Source organism: Mytilus californianus, unplaced genomic scaffold (genome assembly GCF_021869535.1).
Source record: "Mytilus californianus isolate M0D057914Y unplaced genomic scaffold, xbMytCali1.0.p SCAF_2, whole genome shotgun sequence".
NCBI lineage: Eukaryota > Metazoa > Mollusca > Bivalvia > Mytilida > Mytilidae > Mytilus > Mytilus californianus.
In genome coordinates, this window is record NW_026262668.1 from 109,091,127 (window position 1) to 109,113,654 (window position 22,528).

General features: G+C 32.6%; 1 protein-coding gene across 1 annotated transcript in view; it reads left to right on the forward strand.

Annotated features, from left to right (window-relative positions):
- Positions 1-22,528, forward strand: part of LOC127730734 (histone-lysine N-methyltransferase EHMT2-like) — a 61,827-nt gene continuing 39,299 nt past the window's right edge. Inside the window, exons 1-3 of the mRNA XM_052239262.1 lie at positions 1-43; positions 18,463-19,746; positions 20,060-20,132. Coding sequence (XP_052095222.1) covers positions 14-43; positions 18,463-19,746; positions 20,060-20,132 — 1,387 coding nt within the window. The 5' untranslated portion in view covers positions 1-13. The remainder of the gene's footprint in view (positions 44-18,462; positions 19,747-20,059; positions 20,133-22,528) is intronic.

The following is a 22,528-nucleotide window of genomic DNA, read 5'->3' on the forward strand; positions in this document are numbered from 1 at the left end:
CACAACCTTCTTCATGGCGGCACAGAAAGAGACGACAGAGCAGGTCAGAAAGCAATAGTTTAGAAAGAGTACAGAATCATTAAATAAGTTATTTTCAATCATTGTAGGACTATGTAAATAATATATATAATGTTTCAATCTATATTTAGCTCGCCAAATATGGGTCATTGTTGCGCAATCTAAGATCGATTTGTTTACATCGCGTGGCTTTTCTGTTGTCGAGTGTTGGTCCTGGCAGGAAGTAAACCATCTGATTGCACGATTGAATGGCGACAAAGACAGTCCTTTCGTATAGAAGACATTGTTCACAGAACTTTTAACGTTTAATTGTATGAATTTTATTTCTGTTTAGATGAGTTAAAAATCAAATATTTATCATGTTTATCAAAGACAAATGGTACCCAAAGCCATAAATGAACGAACATGGCGAAGCAACCGGATAGAAAACGTTAATAGTTAAGCATTCCAACCTTTTCCCAGTCTTTGCAATATGAAATAGCGCTCAAACATTACATATGTGCATAGTTTGAAAACATTTAACACATAACTGTTCTTATGCTGTATAAAAGAAAAGGGGGATAATTTTCTGAAGAATGGATAAAGCTTTTTGTTCATGTTTAGAAAATTCAAAGGCAGAAAAGTATTACTGATGAGTAACAATTAAATGACCATAATTTGGTATCATTATGGCACACATTTGGCTGTTGATACATATAACAAGGTACGTTGTAAGCACATTTGTAGCTCAAGATTTTAGTCTTTATTTCAAGCAACTTTGTATAAATGAATCATCTAATGGTTATGACAACATGCAGTTAGATGCCTTGCAAACATATTGGCTGATGTCTAACAGTCCTATGTATGCAGGAATCTCCATGGAAGAACTTTATAAGGACAAACCCCTTGCCTCATGAAATTATCCTCCATTTCATTGTAAAGAATAGGGTATAGACAGATATATTGTTTATTATATTAATGTCATTTCAATATGTAGCCTGGTTTCTCTAAATCAAGGAGTTCTGTTCTGTACAGGTATTTTCCTCCGTTATATATCGGAGCACTCCAACTTGGGATATATGAGCTTAATGCTTAATCAAATATTTACACATAAATTTACAGTGTGGTGGGGTGCTTAAGTTTAAAACTTTATATACAGGTAAGATTGTGAGTACCACAATACAGCTAATGTCAAAGACTACTTCTGTCAGAGTTTGCCTGGGTTGCTTCATGTAAAAAGATTGCTGAACACCTGTGACAATCTGTTCCTCATTTGTGTTCTTACTTTATTGGGTTCATAGTGAGAGAACAAACTAAGAATTGTGGGCATTTAAACAGTAACTAGGAGCTCCAGGACCCTTTGGATTAATAGGACAAGAGAGGTTATGCAATTGATTGTAATGTAATTGCTGACAAATGAAAAATGGCAGTGACTATTTAACAATGGCATGTCCATGGAGGAGATTATTTAGTGATGGTGGACGATAAGTTATCAAAGGTGGTGTGCCATCATTATACAGGTCATGGAGATCCCTGGTGTGGAAAAATTCATACAATATCTGCTCTGCATAATGTTTTGGAACACATATTGAGTCATAAGTCTGTAGTCTGAGATTGCTCTGATTTATCTTCTTTAAAATGGGCCCAGCAAGTCCTTCAAAGGAAGTTGGGCCACAAAATAATTCACTTTTAATTTATTTTGTCCCTGTGTATATTAATTAGGTATTGGTTCTGTTTAGTGTAAACATTGTGATCAATGGCAGAAAGGACAACCCATGATAAAATACAGCATATGTAAAAGCATCATGGTTTTCCAAATTATGAGTGATGGATTGTTTAGCAATTATGTTGAGATCATGTGCAAAGATTTCCAATTTTGACTTCTGTATTCCATTTTAGAATGTTACACGTTGTAAAAAGCAAAAGTGGTTATTTACATTTTCAAATAATTTTTGAATTTATTGGATAACGTGCACATCTTTGTTGCCATTATACACCAATGGCATTAATTTATGTAAATTTGTCAATTTCACATTTTATTTATATATTGACACCATCTTATATACATCACCGTATTGGTGGATTAGTGGTACATGTACCATGTTCACCTTGAGTGCTGGAGATAGTGGGTTTGAACCCCAGCCAGGTATAACCAGACTTGAAAGTAATTTTATAAGTATTTGCTGCTTCTCCACTAAGCAGCAACATTAAGGAGTAAGTGCAAAGACTGGCCTTGCAGAGTCAGAATAATTTGTTCAGTAAAAATATTAACAATAATCACAATTTTTAATTATTTTTTACAGTTTAAGAATACCATTTAAAGTGATAAGACTTAGTTAGTGTAACCAGAGCACAGGTTTCAAATATGTCGCGTCCAGATAGAAAATCCCATGTCCAGGATGCATGTACTGTAATGACTTGGCCAGGCGAAATTCCTTCGAAAAACATATTTTCGGCAAGGCTTCCAAAACGGTCATATATGCCGGACATTTGTATAATGTCCGGTAAAAGTCCGGCTGGGCAAAGCATGAAACGGCCATCTACTTTTTAGTTTTCAAGGCTTTAAGAGATGGTCATTTTAACATAATTCGCGATCTTTTTGACCCAACGTTTTGCCTTTAACAGCCACACATTTCCGGTCATAAAAGTGACATGATCATTAAGTACTATCAAAACAACCCCTACTTTAATACCTTCTCATTTTAATCAAGGCTAATTAGTTGTCAAACAGATGAAATTTACCTGTTCAGGTGACAGGTAAACTATTTTGAACCGGACATTGATCGGTCTATTCAAAGTTATTTTCTTACATTTCAGCGGTTTGCATCTAATTAATTTAGTCAAAGATTTAAATTATCAGAAATACGTTTACAAATATGATTTGATGAAAAAATTGAAAAGGTGAAAATGAAAAATCGTCATAACCACGTTGTTTGAACCTAGAGACATGTCTCTGTTTGAACTAGTACACGTGTGCGCATGTGCGCAGGTGTGAAATTTAATTATGCATCCTAATTTCTTCAAAAAAATGCTTAAATTGTCATTGATACCTTTATCTCACGTTTATTTCGAATATTTTCTTGAAGAAATAACGTAGAAAGAGCTACTTCCACTCATTCACGCTTTGCAAACGTACACGGAATTTACGTATCCGTCTCTGGTCCATGTTTTACCATTGTCAAGATAACATCCGGTATAAAAACGAAAGTAAAGTTTTTGACAACGTTATTTTGCACAAATAAAGAGTCTAAGGCAGATATAAGTACGCTAATGTTGCACACTTCGAATGATGCACTGCCAATTTAACAGTTTAAGTCAGAACTTCGAATTTGAATCAAAGAAAGTTTAATATCTTTTTTTTTAATGTCAATCATTGGGATGGCTAACTCGGCAACTGATTACCATAATTGCCTTTTGTTTATTTAGTCAGAACTCAGAAGGGATTAAAATCGGGATAATATAAAAAATGTCCGGCTGGCTAAAAATAATTTTGGAAGCCCTGATTTTCGGTTATGAGACGATTTTTGGCTATTTTAAAGTTTTGGCACCGGTTCTCACCTTTCTTATTCAATTCATTATGCTTTCAGTGTTCTATTCATTCCGTTTTCCCAGTGTTCAACAATTTTTATTTATGTATAATCGAGATAACTTGAGTAGTTAAGTTTCACTTTCGTACATCAGCCGCCATTTCCGGCACAGTGATTTTTGTGTATTGATTATGCAAATTAGGTTGACTGTGTGTAACCTCAGGTGAACTTTATGTACCACAACCGCAAAACAGTGTATGAATACTATAGCGATTGTAGATCGATTTTTACATGATTATTGTAATAAAACAGTATTATTTATGATTGTTAATTGTACTAAGATGATTTTTATGTTCCGTAAACATATCGTGTACGTTTTATTGTACTTAATTCTAGCAATCAGGGATTCTTTTTCGTACTTGTCAGGCCCGTTTCCAGCTTCCTGTTCGTTTCCCCGTTTAAGCTGTTCGTTACCCTGTTAAGTCCATCAGAGTATAAAAACCTTGCACCCGTTTGCCGGGGGCTCTTCCTCCTAAGTCAGACCTACAGATACGTTGCCAGATTTTCGGTCATTTTTTACTGTCGTATATTTCACATTCGCTGAAGTTCTTCATATTTTTATCATGAATCTCATGAGATTTTAAGCAGTTTCATTGCAGTTTAGAATATTTGGCTTTTTAAATACACATTTGTGTAGTTTTTCAATTGTTTAGTGCAGTTGATTTTTCTAAATTACCAAATATTTGGACATTTTCTGTTCACTATAAGTCTAGTATTATGGACTTAGATCAGAATCAAAAATGGATTTAATTCAATTGTAGATATAAATAGCGGGTCTATTTATTCAGGCTAGTTTTCATTTGCTAACCTGTTTTCTTTGAGACAAAATGGAATAAAGTTACATGTCTTCCCCATCTCCCATTTTCTCTCCATTTTTGGTTAAGACTTATTGTTAAGTATCCTGTTTGCTGATCATGAGTTGCTCCAGTAATCAGAGAGAACACAAATAATTTCTGTATACTTTCTAAGATAGGAATAGTGAGAAGCTAGGCCAATTAAATTTCACTTTTAAATACTCTCAATCTCAAATGTGATTGAAGTCTGCCTTCCTGTGGTTACTCCAGGAGGCTGAGGTTAATTAGTAATAACAAAGTACAGTTATTTTAAATATATAATTTATTAGATGATATATATATGTAAACAAAGATATGATTATATAAACTATTGGGTAGTTGGTTGAACACTGTGGCAAATAACTGGATACATTAATAGTTAGAAATATATTTATACCTCCAAAAGTTGTTAAAACTTTAATTTGGTTCACTGTACATGTGATATATGTATGAAATGCTTTACTAATAATACAAAATTATGCTCTTAAATATCTTATTTATTCATCAGTAAACTTACATAATAGTAGTCCAACTTGGTCTCTGGTTGTTGGTGTCATAACACTGTCTCATGGGAGAATAGACCCTCTTGCTACGCCTAGACAAGAGACTATTTGATTGTCAGAAGACAGAAGATATTCATTTGTGTGATAGTCTGTTTGTACCATTCCTTGCGTTTCCACTTGATTGGTAGTTTATATGTTGACAATTTAGAGGTTCATTTAGAGACAATCTGTTCTATAAACTACACGACAGGAGTGTGTTCATTTCCACAGACTAGAGCGTATTTGAATATTCCTAACCCTTTTCGTTCCCCCCCCCCCCCCCCCCCATTTGAGTTATTCATTCGTTTTAATATTGAGATTAAATATTTCCAAGGTGTTTTGACCCCTTTGACCAAGTTAAAAATCCCTCCCCATGCCATGAGATAATTGCATCTGAAAAAATAATAAAGATAGGACACCGTGTTTAAACCATTCTCTGTCTTAGACTAGCTATTTCTAGTCTATTAAGGTCCCCTGTGTACCTGTAAACGCAGGTGGTGGCAGCATAGTTAAAGAGATACCTGTCAGGCCAGTTATTACAGTACACGCCTAAATGGGAACCCAACTGTTTGTGATGGCCCTCTCCTTATAACTTAAAATCTTGTCTTTTGAAACAGTTATGAAATTTGCTGTAGAAGACTTCACGAAAACTGACCTGACCACCAAAATTTCACCAGGTCCTATTTCATGTATGAAATCACGATTGTCAACTGTTTCATACAGGCAAAAACAGCCATTGTGGTTCATTCCATCAATTTTCAGTAGTTTGTCAAATCATTGGACACTGGCATCCTGTTATACCTTTAGTTATTATGGTCGTAAATTTTAATTTTGGAATTAGTTGTAGTAATTTCAATGTCTTCGTGGCAGGTTACGTTTGTTGTAGGCACAAAAAATTAAACGGCTGTGAATTCTTTGAAGCACTTTAATAAGACAACCATGTGTTTGTGATGTCCATAGTGTTTTGGGATAATTTTTTCAAAACTTTGGCAATAAATCATTTGTTGTAACCTCTAACTTATCTAATCAAAATTCTTAACAGAATCGACCAAAACCACATTCATTTTGTTCATTGACAAATATTGCAAATGGCGACCATTAATATAAAACCAGAAACAGGACTCCGTGTATTCACAATTTTTCAGATTTTCTAAACTTAGTTTGTTTTAACTACACTCGAGTTCCTGTTAAAGTTTAGGATGTAGATTTGGATTATTAGTGCATGTATCATCTACTTTCAAGTTTTTCTGCCAAAACATACAATGTAGGACAGACAGAATGTAAACTTTTGATTTTACAAAACATTTGGTGGTCCTACATTTTTAGCTTACCTGGTCAAAATGTCATGTTAGATTTTGTCATCACATGGTGTCTGTCTTCCTAAAATAAAAATAAAAACTTAGCGGTTGAAATTTCCAGGCCAAAATTTACAAAACTTTACCTGAATAGATATAAGAAGATGTGGTATGAAGGCCAATGAGACAACTCTCCATCCAAGTCACAATTTGTAAAAGTAAACCATTATAGGTCAAAGTACGGCCTTCCTTTAAATATATCCAAGGATATGATCCATCGTCAAACATGGTCGCTGTAACTAGAAATAGACCATAGGGATAAAAGGAAGTTTTATGCTGACATGGGTAAAATTGATTAACAAGCCAAGATCTATCTCATCTAGAATTTCTAGAAAAAATTTCGAAAACCCATTTTGGAGTTACTCCCATTGAAAGTAAATTTTTAACAAATTTAATAGTTTATGGCTTGTATCTCAAAAACTGAAACAGAAATTTTAACCATTAAAAGCAACCAGCAAAATTAGATCTTCAAATAAGTCAAACATGGACGAAATGGTCGATTGACCCCTTATAGGAGTTATTGTCCATGAAATACATTTTTTATCCATTTCTAATATTTTTGACAGAAACTATAATAAAAAGTTAAAATTGTTTAAAACAAAAATGCAGTGATCACCAACCAGGCAAATGAGTGACATTCTTGACTGCTCAAAAGGAGTTCCAAGGAAAAGTTTCTGTTCCCGTGATCAGTGTTCTCCTCAGAAATTTCTTATATCATCCTGGAAAACAGGGAATTATGAAATACCTTCTTGTTTCTAAAAAATATATAGCATCACATTCATAACACTATCTTTAAGAAACTAATTTCAGATAGCATCACATTCTAGCAATATAGCATGACATTACCATGATGCTAAAAGGCCCTGGGGAGAACACTGGCAATTTTTAGTCAAATTCCCCAATGTTGCCTCTCTATTTCTGGACAAACTCAGGATCCCGATACTCCAGGCAATGCACATGTTACCCCCAAATTTGTTCTTAAATTGTCCTCTGCCTTGAACTAAAAAATTACAATAGCCAGGGAGGGTGTGTATTATAGAGTACTGTAAGCAAAAAACAAGAGAAAAAACTAAATTTAGCGATGTTTAAATTTGTTAATGAACTTATATGCCCTCAGAGGAGGGAAGACAGCTTAGGTGCTGTGTGCAAAACTTTTTGGATCACTTCAAGTCTTGGTACAATTTAAGCTTTAGATTTGGGAATGCTACTAAGTCCACTGTGTATCATCACCACTGGATAAAGGTACTCTTGGCCTGTTTCTCTGTGCATTGTCTAAGAAAAACTACAGTACTGTATATATACCAACATATAGGTATCCAGTTTGCTATACCCTGGTATTTGTACAGTAATGTGTTTTTCTTACACAATGAACTGAGAACCAGGCCAAGAGTACCTACTATGTATATCCGGTGGTGATGATACACAGTGTAGTTCTTATTATTGCAATACTCACCCAGTCACATTATTCACCAGTGTTCTAGGATTTTTATACATATGCAACTTTCCACGGGAAAGTTGGTATAAAAATTCACTTTCCCACAAGTTTAATGAACTTTCCCTGAATTTTATACTACTTTAAAAGTGTTTTCATAATTTTGTTATTCCTTTTATTGCATGTTTATACATGTAGTTCGATTTGAAATTATGAACTCTGTTTAATATTTCCTTTGAAATTAATTAGTTTGTCTAACTAGCTTGTGATTGTGTTGATAATTCAATGTCATGTTCATCTAGATATACAAAACATTTGATGGAATATATTAATTTTCTTAAAAATCACGAATTTTAGATCCAGATATTAAATCTTTTTCCGTTTGTGTTCCAGTTATTAGCTATATAGGGTTTTGCGTCTAGATCGGATGGATACTTGACATCACAGATTTTCCTTGCTTAGCTGGCAAGCGTATTTATGACAGTGATCGCGAAACACATGAACACGTTTTTTTCTCCCCTTGACTTTAGAACCCCTGCATGATTTACACCAACAACAATGATCTCGCTTTGAGACTTTGATTGAAATAAAAGAATACAAACGGTTACATCAATCGTTTGGTCTGTATGAATAGGAAGGTTTTGGAATTTAATTTTACTTGAACACTGACAAAGGTTTGAATTTCCACTTTCCTGTGACCTAAATCAACTTGCCACGGGTGACGGGAAAGGGGTATTCAAGAACACTGTTTACAATGATATAGGGCAGATTCCATATAAGAAATTGAAATGTCTGTCAAAATGAATAAATAAATAAAAATAATTATTACTGTTATTTTAAAGATAATCTGTGAATGTTTTGAGGAATAATGATGTTAGAAGAAATTATAAAAATAATTTTTGGATATGATTGTTTCCGTTTAAAGTAGAAATGATTAAAACAAGTTGAAAAAATGCAAAAATTTTGACAGAATTAACTCCCATTTTTTTACACAATGTTTATGTGTTGCAATGCTTTATGTTGACACTTGTATACTGGTATTTACTAGTGTAGTCTGGTTATTCAAACATCCCTGTTCCCAAATTTGTTACTTTTTTTAGTCAAAAAAATCTGTGATACATATTTTTTTTCACTTTCAAATATCTTGCTTTATAGCTCAGTGTCTGTCAATAAATCTTATGTCAGGAACATCGCTGTAAAAACTTTCAAAATCATTGTAGGTTCCAATATATGCCAGTTAAAACTGTAAGTCATGCTGGGCATAAGAAAAAACACATGTTGATTCTTTCATTTAACTTTATTCAAGCAATAGTTTTAACTTATATGTTTCCTACATAAGATCTGTCAAACTTGTTTTCTTATGTCTGAAACATTTGAATGTGCTAACAGTTAAAGTTCTTTGACCTGTAGTGAAATCTTGTTAGATGTTAGGCTGCAGTATTTTCCAGGAGTTTTAAAAATTACTTTCAACTAGGATTTGATTTCCAATGTCAGTCAAAAAAAAACAAATATATATTGTCTGTCAAAATATCTTATGTATAAAAAATCTTATGTCAGAATCAAGTCTGTCAAAATCTTATGTCAGAAACTCAATTTGTCTGTCAAATCTTATGTCAGAAATAAAAAAGTCTGTCAAATCTTATGTCAGAAAAAATAAAGTCTGTCAAATCTTATGTCAGAAATAATAAAGTCTGTCAAATCTTATGTCAGAAAAAATAAAGTCTGTCAAATCTTATGTCAGAAACAATAAAGTCTGTCAAATCTTATGTCAGAAACATGATATTTAAGGCTTCGTTTATTTAAAAAGGATGATGCTCATAATTTTTTTTTTTGGTCAAATTGTCTTTATCTTTATTAGTAAAGCATGTATTCAAAAACAGAAGTTCATTGCTTATGATTTTTGCCTAATGTGCTTATGGGAGTTGTTTCACTTTCTGCCATAAACTTCCCAATAGTTTCTGAATTTAAAGTACTTGAAAATCTAAACATGAAATGACAATAAATGTTTTTTGTGAGACCAAAAAAATATGTGTGATCCAGGTTTGTTTATAGGATTGGTAAATTTTAGCTTTATCAAAACCGGGAAAATATTTTGGTTTTACCTAGTCTGATTCTGATATTATAGTCATATGATTATAGGTTGGACTTTGTAAATACAGCTGTTTCACAAACCACGTCTCTTTTGGGGAGATATATAATATTCATAGATACATTGTATTTTGTTTTGTTAACCTACTGGTTCCCAGATATAATTTCTATGTTTCATCTCATTGAGACTTAACTAAGAAATTTTACCAGTATGGCTAGCGGCCAATTTGAATTTCGAGGAGGACCCAACATGAAGAGAGGGGTAGTACAGAAATTTAGTACAAGTTTAAACTCTTATATGGCACACAGCCCTATGTTTTGACCTTTGAAAAAAATAGTGCATATGAACTTTCTATTCTAGGATATAATTTTTTTATGAAACTGCATAGTAAAAGTGGCAGAGTTTTAGCCGTAAAAGGAGTTCCTGTGGGAAATTGCATTGTCTATATTTACAGAAGTGCAACGTATAGGTATTCTGTTAAGAAATTCGATTTAATAAGTTACTGTTAGTGGTTACCACAAATTAAGTGTATCTGTTGGTGAAAAGTGTCTCTAGAAATCGTCATAAAACCATTATGATCGGAGCTCACCATTGGGAATGGATGGGTAATCCTGAACACACAATTTCTTTTTACCTTATCATTGTTCGTGTCCATCAATTGTAGCAGGATGGATGTTTACCACCCCATGTCCCCTCTGTAATGGGCCATCAAAATAGCTTCAACTGGCTTTAAAGTTGTGATTTGGAATGACAAAATATTAGCTGTAAAACTGGAAACTATTGTCCTCTGATTTTACAAACTTCACAAGAATGCACCACTTTTGCCTGTACGAAACAATCAGACAATCGAACTGGTCTGTAACATGAGAAAATCAACTTAATCAGATGGTCTTTCTTTTTCAAGTTTTTGGGCAATAAAAGTTTAAATACTGATTAAAGATTAATCGAATAAGAAAAAATAATATCATATTGAAAAAATAATATCATATTGAAAAAAAAATATCTCGGGATAACAAATGGCTTTACTCAGTGCCAAATCATCTTTTTCCTGAAATATTGTTCTCTTGGTGTCTGTTGATTGATTTGTATTATTTATGTACAAAGTAACAGCTGTTGCAGTTGATTTGTACATTAACTTATGTCAAGAGAGTATGTCATCAATGCTCAGTGCATTGGATTTGAAAAGATGAAAAATTACAATGTACGTGTATAACATGCCAAATTTACTTTTTAGACTTTTATATTCATATTACCTTTAATGTGGACCTCGATATTATGTGTTTATATCACTAAACATGCTAAAGGGTTGCCAAAGGCTAAGGACATTGTTACATATATTGTTCATTAGATTTTTAACAAATGAGCACATACTAGCACCAACACATTTTACAGTAGACTACAGATACAATAAAATGAGTAGTTGTGGTCCCTCTGCTCATGATCAGAATCAAAATATTGCTATCAGGGTAGAATAATCACTGGCCCACTGCCACAGGCCAGTGAACTTTGTGTTTGGAGGGTAAAAGGTATTTTAGACTCGTTTATGGACCAGTAGATTTAAGATTAAATTTTGTAATATTGCATTAAGTGAATCAAGTAAATTTAAGATGAACCAGAAGATATATGTTTCAATTGGCCCTGACTATACAGGAATATAGTTACATTTGTACTACATGAAAGTTGCTTGTTAATACATTTTTTATACTGATATTTGTGAACATGAGCATTTTCAGTATTTTGCCCATTAGGTGGGAATTTTGAAACAGAACTTGTGACACTGGCTTTTTTGGACGTAAAACTCCAAGCTCTTGAATATATTTTTATATTTGAGTTGTCCTGGATATATATCATGTATATATATGCAGTTTTATCTTGTGCTGTAACATTCCTAGCTATAAGAATAAGAGATGAACGGGGAGTATCTAATTTTACATGCATATCCAATGGAACAAAATGTAGGTTCTATTGTAAATTGATTCAATTGAGTAGTCAGTGGCAACATGCTAGAATCGGAATACAATATATGACTTGATTCTCTCATTTCTGTGTGTGCGTTTTTGTTGTCTTATTGTACAATGTACATGATGTATGACTTGATTTTCTCATTTCTGTGTGTGCATTATTGCCGAAGACCTCAGAAGGTATAATTAATTTGATGTGTGTACACAGTGTATCCTACACTGAATATTGATTTTAAATAAAACTTCTTGGCTCATTTCCAGAACACAAAATTTCTGCTGTATTGAATCCTTTAGTTGAACCATGTTTATAACAACTTGTCAAACAACAAATAACAGAATATGTACACTGAGTTTTTATTCTGGTTGGTTTTGTAAGGTATTGCTGTAGTTGACCTGAGTATCATTCTAACTTTCAAAAGTTTTCTAGGAGGTCCAGTGTAAAAATACTCCAGATACAGATACGTCATAAATTTTTTTTTTGTGAAGAAAGGACAAATTGAGCCCAAACATTTTATTTTCTGCACATATTTTTGAATCTGAAATGCCTGTTTCTAAATTGTCAACATTTTTGCTCTGAGACATAAAACTTGGAGAAAGAGTAGTTCGGAAAAGTATTGATTTTTTTTTTATTTTAACATTTTTTTTTCATTTTAATCAACTGGGGAAACCTGTTTTGCCAGCTGTAACCATCTAGTTCATACTAACAAATGAAATGTACATATATATTCTCAGAAGAGATCCTCTGCTCAACTGAACAGGAAGTGCATGTATAAATTGTACAAGCAACTATATGTATATTTGTTAAAAACATAAACATTTGCAGTACATGGAGGAAACATATTCCTTTTTCTAGGGTTTTTCATCCTGTTGTTATTTCTATGTATTAAGGAAGTTTGAGTGGTTTATGCATTGTATCTTGTATACAGAGATCCTGGTAAGAAAATTACTACTTCACAGTTTTGAGCATGTGAAATATCAGGCCTCTGGGAAAGTGTCATAAGTCTGTAGAATGTAGACCTTTTTCAAATCAATGTATTACATGTACAGTTGTACATGTATTAGTAAGTAGAAGAATCTACTTATGAGATAGTATGAAATTTAGTTAAACTGGTAACATTAAAACTTTTTAAGTCTCAAGTTTCACTTGTATTCATACTGATAAAATAAGGAATTGTCTGATGTACATTGTACAGGTGAATATCTTGAAAATAAGTTCACATAAGTCAGTAACTTCTTGAAAATAATTATAAGTTCACAAAAGACATTATTAGTCGGTCAGTAACTTCATGAAGATAAGTTCACTTAAGTCGGTAACTAACTTCAGAAATATAGAATAAATGTACTAATACAAAATAGAAGATAGTTTGTAGTTTTGTAAAACCTGTATCTTTATTTTGTTTCTTTAAGGAAAAATATTCAATAATGGTCTATAACAAGTTACAAACTTTTCACAGAAATATCTTTGAATGTGCACTAACTTCTTGTAAAATATAGAATTTCTGTCATTTGAAATGTACAAATAATGATATTTTTTTATTGGGAAAGTTTCCATTGCAAGTCCTATATTTGTAGTATAAAAGTTATGTGTAGTCAACCTTTGCAGAGCTGTTAGCTATAAATAGGTCATATAGTCTTGTCTAGATTACTTGGTGAGAAAATATTAATAGTCAATAAAATATAGACACAGAAGACAACACATGTCTTATTTTAATACATATCACTAACATTTACTGGTAGTTGAATTAAAAAAAAAATCATATGTATTCTTAATATTAATGAATGCAACACTTTAAATAGATGGCAGTTTCAGTAGTTACTAGTAATGAAATCATTTAACCCTATAAATTGGAAATCTGGATCCTCAGTGTTATTTCTTTTTCACATGCCATTGTTTTCTGGATCAGCTGTCACCATTGCACAGACGAACTAATAAGGAACTTTTATAACAAAATGTGTAAATATATCCCTCTAAGTCTATCTATGAATATTTGTTTTAAAATGATTGGTTATCCAGTGAATTATAATGGTGGACTGGTGTTGTACATGACTGTTTGTGCATGTATAAATCCAGTTACTGATATCATGAGTAAGGAATTCATACTGTATGAATACCTTCACAGGGGAAATTGCTCTGAAAGTTTTGATGAAATTGTTAAATTGACATATTCGGTAATTTTTGTCGTACCTCTACAAAGTTGTGGAGGCAAGACTTGGGCACGTTGTTTCCAGCTAGGTTATGGCAGCATTAACAAGTTATTAGTGTAACAACTGATAGTAAGTCATTGATATTTGGTAAACAATTGTATTATAAGCACTGGTACATCTCATTCTATGGAGTTCGTTTGGGCCCGTCCCTTCAGTCATGGTACCAGTCTTGTATTACAACTCCAGTTTCCGGTGCATGTCAAAACATGGAGGTAAATAAAATAGTCCATTTTTTTCAGAATTTTTTTCTGGACTCAATTTTTTCTGTTTGATTAAAAGTTTATGCTGAATTCAAACATATATATAGATTTAAAAAAAATCTTGCATCTTTTTGGGGATATCAATCCAAGAAAGTGGAAGGATATCATGTTTACTGGAAGTGGTGCAGCCTAGTAAAAACAGCAAACAGAAAGTAGAAAAAAATTGTTTTGACAACAGGGTTACATAACTTTTTATTCTTCGTGGCATGACCCACTTTTTTTTCGATTAAATCACAATTTCACATTAATACATACATGATATGAACATGAAATTTTTTTTCTATGTAGCATTTTTTATTTTTTTATTTTCAAAGATGAGCTGTTTTGCATGTAAGCCTATGGAGCAGTCAATTACAAGACTGCAACCTCATGATTCATTGACTTTTGAAGCTATTGCCTATTTCAATAAATGTTAAAGTTTGGGATAAGGTTCGTTTAAGTGGAACTACTGATGGAAAGAAAAACATATTTGTTAAGCAGTTGTATTAAAATTGACACATCTTATTTGCACTAACAAACTTAACTTTGTCCTTTTTCAGACTTATGTTATGTTTGTTAGTGAATGGCCAAGTTAAACATCCACTCCTTCAAAATAACCTTTTTAACTATAATAAATATTATGTGATCATTCATTTGGTTGTTATCTTGCATTTTCTTGAATTCATGGCCAATTACTCCTCTTGTTAAGGACTGTACATTACTAGACAAAAGCAACATATTTTCATTGGTTGATAATAGTGAATGCAAGAAGATTTGAAGGTTGGAAAATGAGAAAGATGAGATTAAACTATAAAGGAATAATCTACATTTTACATGCATAATTTACAAAAGATTAGAAACAATGACAAGTTCACTGGACTTGTATATATACATTGTGACACAAAGCACATTATTTAAGCAGAAAGGAATTTGAACTAATCAACACATTTTTGGTGTCTTGCTCCTGATTTTAATATATCAAACATTTCCATGATGTGTGTTGTAACTGTTCCTTGTACATTGATCACATTTAAAAGTCTGCTCTCTGATTCACCATAATAGTCCCCTTACAGAAACTTTACCTGTAATATTTGATCACAATCTACCTGGCCAGGTGAAAAAAATACAGGTAATATATATGTTGTTTTAGGTTCTATAAGTGTATTTTGTCATTTGTTTCTGATTTTCGTAAAGGTTGAAAATTCTTAGGTTGTTTTAAGATTGGGATTTCCTTCTCAGACAAATTTTCATCATTTACAATCATTTTGAAAATGAGGAAATTGTTTTCACATGATCAACCATAGCAAACCTGTAGGAAAGCATGTCTTAAATACAGTAATGTAGGGTGAATAATCAGTACAAAAAATTATTCTATTTCAGTAGGAATATTCTTGCATTGCTTTAAAAACTCTGTGTACTAGGAGTTAAATAGTTAAGCATGCTTGTTCAGTTTCATAGAATATATACATTTGTAACTAAAGGTTACAGGCTTTATCAGAATATGATTGTTGTTTCCAGGGTTCTGGGTTTTAGGCTCTGTGTTGTTGACCTTCAAGTTAAAAAGTGTAGCTTCACTATATTTGTATTTGGTGTGGCAATTTTTCCTTGAATGCAAAGCCAATCTACTCACAGGCTAGAAAATTAATAAATTGGATACACTCTGCAAGTTAAACCAAAACCAACAAATTGTCTTAGTGAAGATTCCACAGCATAAGTTAGCTTCATGTATATTTTGTATCTGATTTATTATTGAATATACATCAGACAATAAATAGCATTAATGTAAAAATCTGCTGGTGTTAACAAAAGGGCCAGAATTTCTCAGCACTTGAATCAAGTTGACCATATGGTAACTGCAGAAATACCGAAGAATAACTTTACCCTGGGTCAGTACTGAAGGGACTAATAAATGCCAGTTCAGTGATACAGCCTATTCTTCAATAGATTTGTCCTTTATGGGTGTATGAAATTCTAAAGGTAGAAATGAACAATACCAAAGTAAAAGGGAGACTGCAAGCAATATTTTCCCATAAATTTCATTTTAATTTCCAAATTTTTGGGAAGTCGTGCTGCAATAGGTTTTCTTTGAAAATGTGACTCGAAAACCAAAGCTTTTTATTTTTAGCTTACCTGGCCGAATGCGCCAAGTGATCTTTTCTCATCACTTGGCCACAATCATTATTGGGGTATCTAGTTAAAAACATGTATCAGATGACCCCGACTTCCAACCAACATGGCCACCATGGCTAAAAATAGAACATAGGGGTAAAATGCAAGTTTTGTCTATTATTTTGAAAACTGTTTTAAACAGAGAAAATCTGACAGGGCAGAAATGTTGAGCTCTACCAATTGTCCATATACGTCAAAACTGTCACACGACTTCTTAAAGGAGTAATTGCCCTTAAATGACAAAGTTTACAATTTTTATGCCCCCACCGTAGCGGAGGGGGCATTAAGTTTTACCCTTGTCTGTATGTCCGTCCGTACGTCCCAAAATTGGTTTCCGTTCTCTAACTTTAGTTTGCCCCAACCAAATGTTATGGAACTTATACACAATGCTTATTACCACAAAACACAGATTAAGTTTGAATTTTGGTGGCGTCACTTTTACCGTTCCAGAGTTATGCCCCTTTAAAAATGGAAAAATTGCTAAATTTTTCATTTCCGTTCTCTAACTTAAGTTTGCCTCAACCAAATGTTATGAAACTTATACACAATGCTAATTACCACAATACACAGATCAAGTTTGAATTTTGGTGGCGTCACTTTAACTGTTCTAGAGTTTCCGTTCTCTAACTTGAGTTTGCCTCAACCAAATGTTATGAAAATTATTCACAATGCTTATTACCACAAAACACAGAAATTTGAATTTTGGTGGCGTCACTTTAATTGTTCTAGAGTTATGCCCCTTTATAAATGGAAAAATTGCAAAATTTTTATTTTCTAAGTATCAAGTAATTTATTAAATTGGAGTTATCTTCCTTTGTCCATGATTATACTATAGTTGAATCAACTACAATCAATGCTTTATACAATGCAATGTTTAATTTTGACTTCCACTGATAAAACACAGATCAAGTTGAATTTGGGTAGTGTCACTTTAACCATTATTGAGTTATTCCTTTTTATTTTCATTTTTACTTATCTTGAAAACTATAATAGAGAGAAACTTTAAAATGCAAAAATGATCAGCAAGACAAGTTCTACAAATAAGTCAAAGTAGTCAAAATTTCAGTTGACTACTTATGATAGTTATTGCCCTTTGATGACGATTTTTATGCCCCACTTAGGGGCATTATGTTTTCAAGTTTGTCCGTCGGTCCTGCTTCAGGTTAAAGTTTTTGGTCAAGGTAGTTTTTGATGAAGTTGAAGTCCAATCAACCTGAAACTTAGTACACATGTTCCCTTTGATATGATCTTAGTTCCCTACCAACAAAGTCGAAGGGGACTTTAGGTTTGCACTCCGTCCATCTGTCTGTCTGTCTGTCTATCCGTCAGTCTGGCAAATCAGTTTTCGACACTTTTTTTTTTATGCTTGAAGATATTGATTTGATATTTGGTGTATTGGATTATCATGACAAGTAACAGATCAAGTTCGAATTTTTTCCGGTCTGTTGATTTTGTGCAGAGTTATGGTCCTTGAACTTAGAAAATTCACTCAAATAATCAGTTTTCAGCTTCTTTTTTTTATCATGCTTGAAGATATTGATTTGATGTTTGGTATATAGTTTTACCATAATAATTTACAGGTCAAGTTTAAATGTTGTAACGGTCTATAATGATTTTGTGCAGAGTTATGGTCCTTGGACATAGAAAATTCACTCAAAAAATCAGTTTTCATCACTTTTTTTTTGTCATGCTTGAAGATATTGATTTGATAATTGGTATATAGTTTTATCATGACAAGTTACAGATTAAGTTCAAATTTTGTTCCGGTCTGATGATTTTGTGCAGAGTTATGGTCCTTGGACTTACAAAATTCACTCAAATAATCAATTTTCCACAATTTTTTATGTCATGCTTGAAGATATTGTCTTGATATTTGTTATATAGTTTACACCATGACAAGTTATAGATCAAGTTATAATTTTGTTCCAGTACAATGAATTTTTAACCAGTAGCTAGGGGACTATGTATTGCCAGGCAATTCTCACAGCATGCGTGTTTCATTTTAGTATGACATTATATTACAGTAAACTTATGTTTGTTTTCATTTTTGTAGAATGATGTTGTGAAAGAAAGGTTGTGTTACGTCAAGTCCGCCATGAAGGAAGGGAATGAATGTATTAATGGTGAAATAAATGGCTTGAAAAATGATGTAAATAAGACAAAAATTCTTAATTCATCAGAAATAAAAAATGGTTCTTGTGATATTCAGGAAAAGTTGCATTCTGTAAGGACAAAACAAACTGAATCCTCTGAAAGAAGTATAAATGATAAATCTGATGGTGATTTACATACTGTGTTAAATGGTAAAATTCCTAATTCCTCAAGGGAAACAACTCCCTCTGACAATTCAAGAGAGGGGACACCTATTTTAAAAAATTCTAGAAATAGTTCAAGAAATAGTACACCGGTAGGTGATTCAAGGTGTATTACACCAACAAATGCAAGTAATATGGACAATAAAGAAGAGAAGTCCAAGGACACAAGTGTTTCTGTAAAACCTATAACAAAAATGCCTAAAGCTCGCAAATCTGCACTCCCCATTTCAAAACAATCACAGGATATTGTTGCTAAAAACTTAGGACTGCCTCCATCTAACTTAACAGTTAAGCTTCCAGATTTTGATAGTCCTATTAAGTTGAATTCTAGTATGCTGGAAGAGTTGAGCAACTTGGGGCGAAGTAATAAATCTAAATCTCTTGGAGGACAGAGAACAAGGGCATCAATGGGTGGATCATTGAATCCACCAAAAATAATGCGCCAGAGAGCTACAATGGGTAGTTCGATGGGGAAAAGTGCTAAACCTCCAAGTAAAATGCCAAAATTATTTCCCAGTGTGGAAAAAGAGCCAACAAGTTTAGCAATATCTGTAAAAGAAGAATCAAATGTGACTAATTCATCTGATCTTCCAAAAGCTGAAGGATCAAAATTGCTCAAAATAAGATCTCATAAGCGTAAAAAACGTTTAGGAACATATAAATTACCTCTTGAAAAGAAAAAAAGTAAAACTGTAAAAAAGAAGGAAAAAATAGATGGGGAAGAGGAAGAAAATGAAGAAAATGACATTTGTTTGAAAGAGGAAAATCAAGATGATAGTTTTATAACAACAGACAATACAGACTGTTCTATGGAGAATGAAAGTTTAGAAAATAGTTTATTACGGACTCCAAAAGATTCAGGAAAGACTATAGCTCATAGGACTAAAAATACCTTAGGTAGTACACGCCAGGGCAGGACCCCACCTAGTGCAAAGACTCCACCAAGTTCAAAAAAATTACATGAACATAAAGGAAAGCCTATTACAGAATATTTTTCAGTGAAATCTCCAAACTCTAGTCAAGTAAGTTTTAAACAGTTCAACTGCTACCATTCAAGTGAGATTTTTTACAAGTTGTGAATATTAAAAATTCTGATATTTTTAATTTTTTTTTCATTTACCATGAATATATTTAAAGTAATAAAAACACAAGGAAATACCTTTGCATAAAATTGTATGAAAAGGCAAGTGGAAAGATTTAATTGTGGCTATCTGAAAATAAGAATACACATTGACAAAAATGTTTATTTGATCCTGACTTGTATTTACTGAAATGCTGAAATGCTAGATTTAAACTTTTTACGGTGTATTGATATCAATGTATTCTATGTTTCAGACTAATGGGAGAACTTGTGAAGATTCAGAAAGTCTAGAAAGTAATGCTGGTGTCCGAAAAAGAAAGAAAGAAGGTTTAATAGATTTTATGTATATATTTACAACTGTCCTGAAACTTTATGACTTCTGAAATATCAAAAACCTGTCCCCAAATAATATTTAAAAACTTTAAAAAAAAATATCATTCAATTAATTTTTCCAATTTCAATTGTTTAAAAAAATTTTACGAACAAACTGGGTTGTTGAGGTGAATTTTGAATGATAAAGGAAACACTGGAAAATGTAATTATGTATAAGAACAGCACTTGAAATTTGATTATCTGGCCTTAACCTATTAATAATCATAATAAAAAATTCTTTTCTTTCTGGAAAATGAACAGAGCATGGGATTTTTCACCTGTACAGATTTTGGAATATTTAGAAAATAATCATGTGACTCTTTTAGTGAATAATAAATCTAGGTTTATGATTTCTGGGATAGTTCAGTGACAAGGTATCAATAGTGAAATATGGTAGAATATGCATTTTTAGCAATATATAGTTATCATTATCTATGATCTCTATATCATTACTAGTTTTTTTAATGGTAAGAAATTGCAAATTGCGATTTAGCATAATAAATTTCCCAAAAGTGTTTCTTTTTAAAAACATAATAACAGAATATGTAAATATGTGTGCATTTGTTTTAGTTTTATTGGTTTTTGTTGAGCCTGCAACTTTTGTCACAGAAAGCTCGACATAGGGATAGTGATCCGGCGGCGGCGTTAGCTAACTTTTTAAAAGCTTTTATATTTAAGAAGGTGGAAGACCTTGATGCTTCATACTTTGTATATAGATGCCTCATGTTACGAAGTTTCCGTCTGTCATATGTCCATTGTCCTTGACCTCATTTTCATGGTTCAGCGACTACTTGAAAAAAAAGTCAACATTTTTTGTAATGTTAATTTCTTTCTTATTATGAGTAATAGGATAACTATATTTAGTATGTGCGTACCTTGCAAGGTCCTCATGCCCGTCAGACAATTTTCATTTGACCTCGACCTCATTTCATGGATCAGTGAACAAGGTTAAGTTTTGGTGGTCAAGTCCATATCTCAGATACTATAAGCAATAGGTCTAGTATATTCGGTGTATGGAAGGACTGTAAGGTGTACATGTCCAACTGGCAGGTGTCATCTGACCTTGACCCCATTTTCATGGTTCAGTGGTTTTAGTTATGTTTTTGTGTTTTGGTCTTTTTCTTATACTGTATGCAATAGGTCTACTATATTTGGTGTATGGAATGATTGTAAGGTGTACATGTCTAGCTGGCAGGTTTCATCTGACCTTGACCTCATTTTCATGGTTCAGTGGTCAAAGTTAAGTTTTTGAGTTTTGGTCTTTTTTTCTAATCCTATATGTAATAGGTCAACTATATTTGGTATATGGAAATATTTTATGATCTATATGTCAGTCGCACAGGTTTTATTTGACCTTGACCTCCAGTCAGGGATATAACTCTATAGGGTCATTACAGAAAAATAACATACGTTTGTTATTGTGGACTAAAAAATCAAAGATCTGTGATAACATATGTATGTTACATGTTTCAAAGGGACAATATACATCACTAGTTTATTTAAAATGCATACAAGTTCTATTGATATTACTATTGTCTTTATGTATACTTAACTATGGAAAGATATAACAGTTCATAGTTTGCCAATTTTGCAAAGTACACCTATATGTTATTACAGAAAAAATATGCCTGTAATAACTAAAGGTTGTTATCACAGCTTCTCTATATCACTCCAAAACATTTTCTCAGACATACATCATGCTTAATTACAATGTATTTTAATTTATTGTAAGAAATAATGACCAGAGCATGTAATGAGGTTCTGCGCAAGCTTCCCAGTAAGTCCCAAGTGTCTCATATAATAGGTTACATTCCTTTAATAACTAAGCTATGTTATTACAGTTAATTTTATCCCTTAAAAGCCTCGTCTCATTGATTTACCATGGTTAATCAAAAAAGTATTAATTTAATTATAGAATTAATTATCAAGGCTATGCATTTAGTTTCTGCGCAAAGTCTCAAGAGTTCCCTAGAGCCCATTATAAATTAAAATATTTTTGATTTATTTAACAAATAACAAACATATGTTATTGCAGATTTAGAAAATTAAAGGAATAAAGAGTAGACAACTCATGAAAGTATCTGTAATAACACACCCAAGTTATTTTCTGTAATAACCTTATAGAGTTATATCTCTGACCTTGACCTCATTTTCATGGTTCATTGGTCAATGTTTAGTTTTTTGGTTAATGTTAAGTTTATGTGACAGTTGTAATAAAGCTTTATATTTAGGACTATCAACATAATATCAATGATTAATAAAGGAGGCGAGACATTTCAGCATGTGCACTCTTGTTTTTGTCTCGCCTTGACGGAGTCAAAAAGCGAGACAGGTATGCTGTTTCCGGCGAC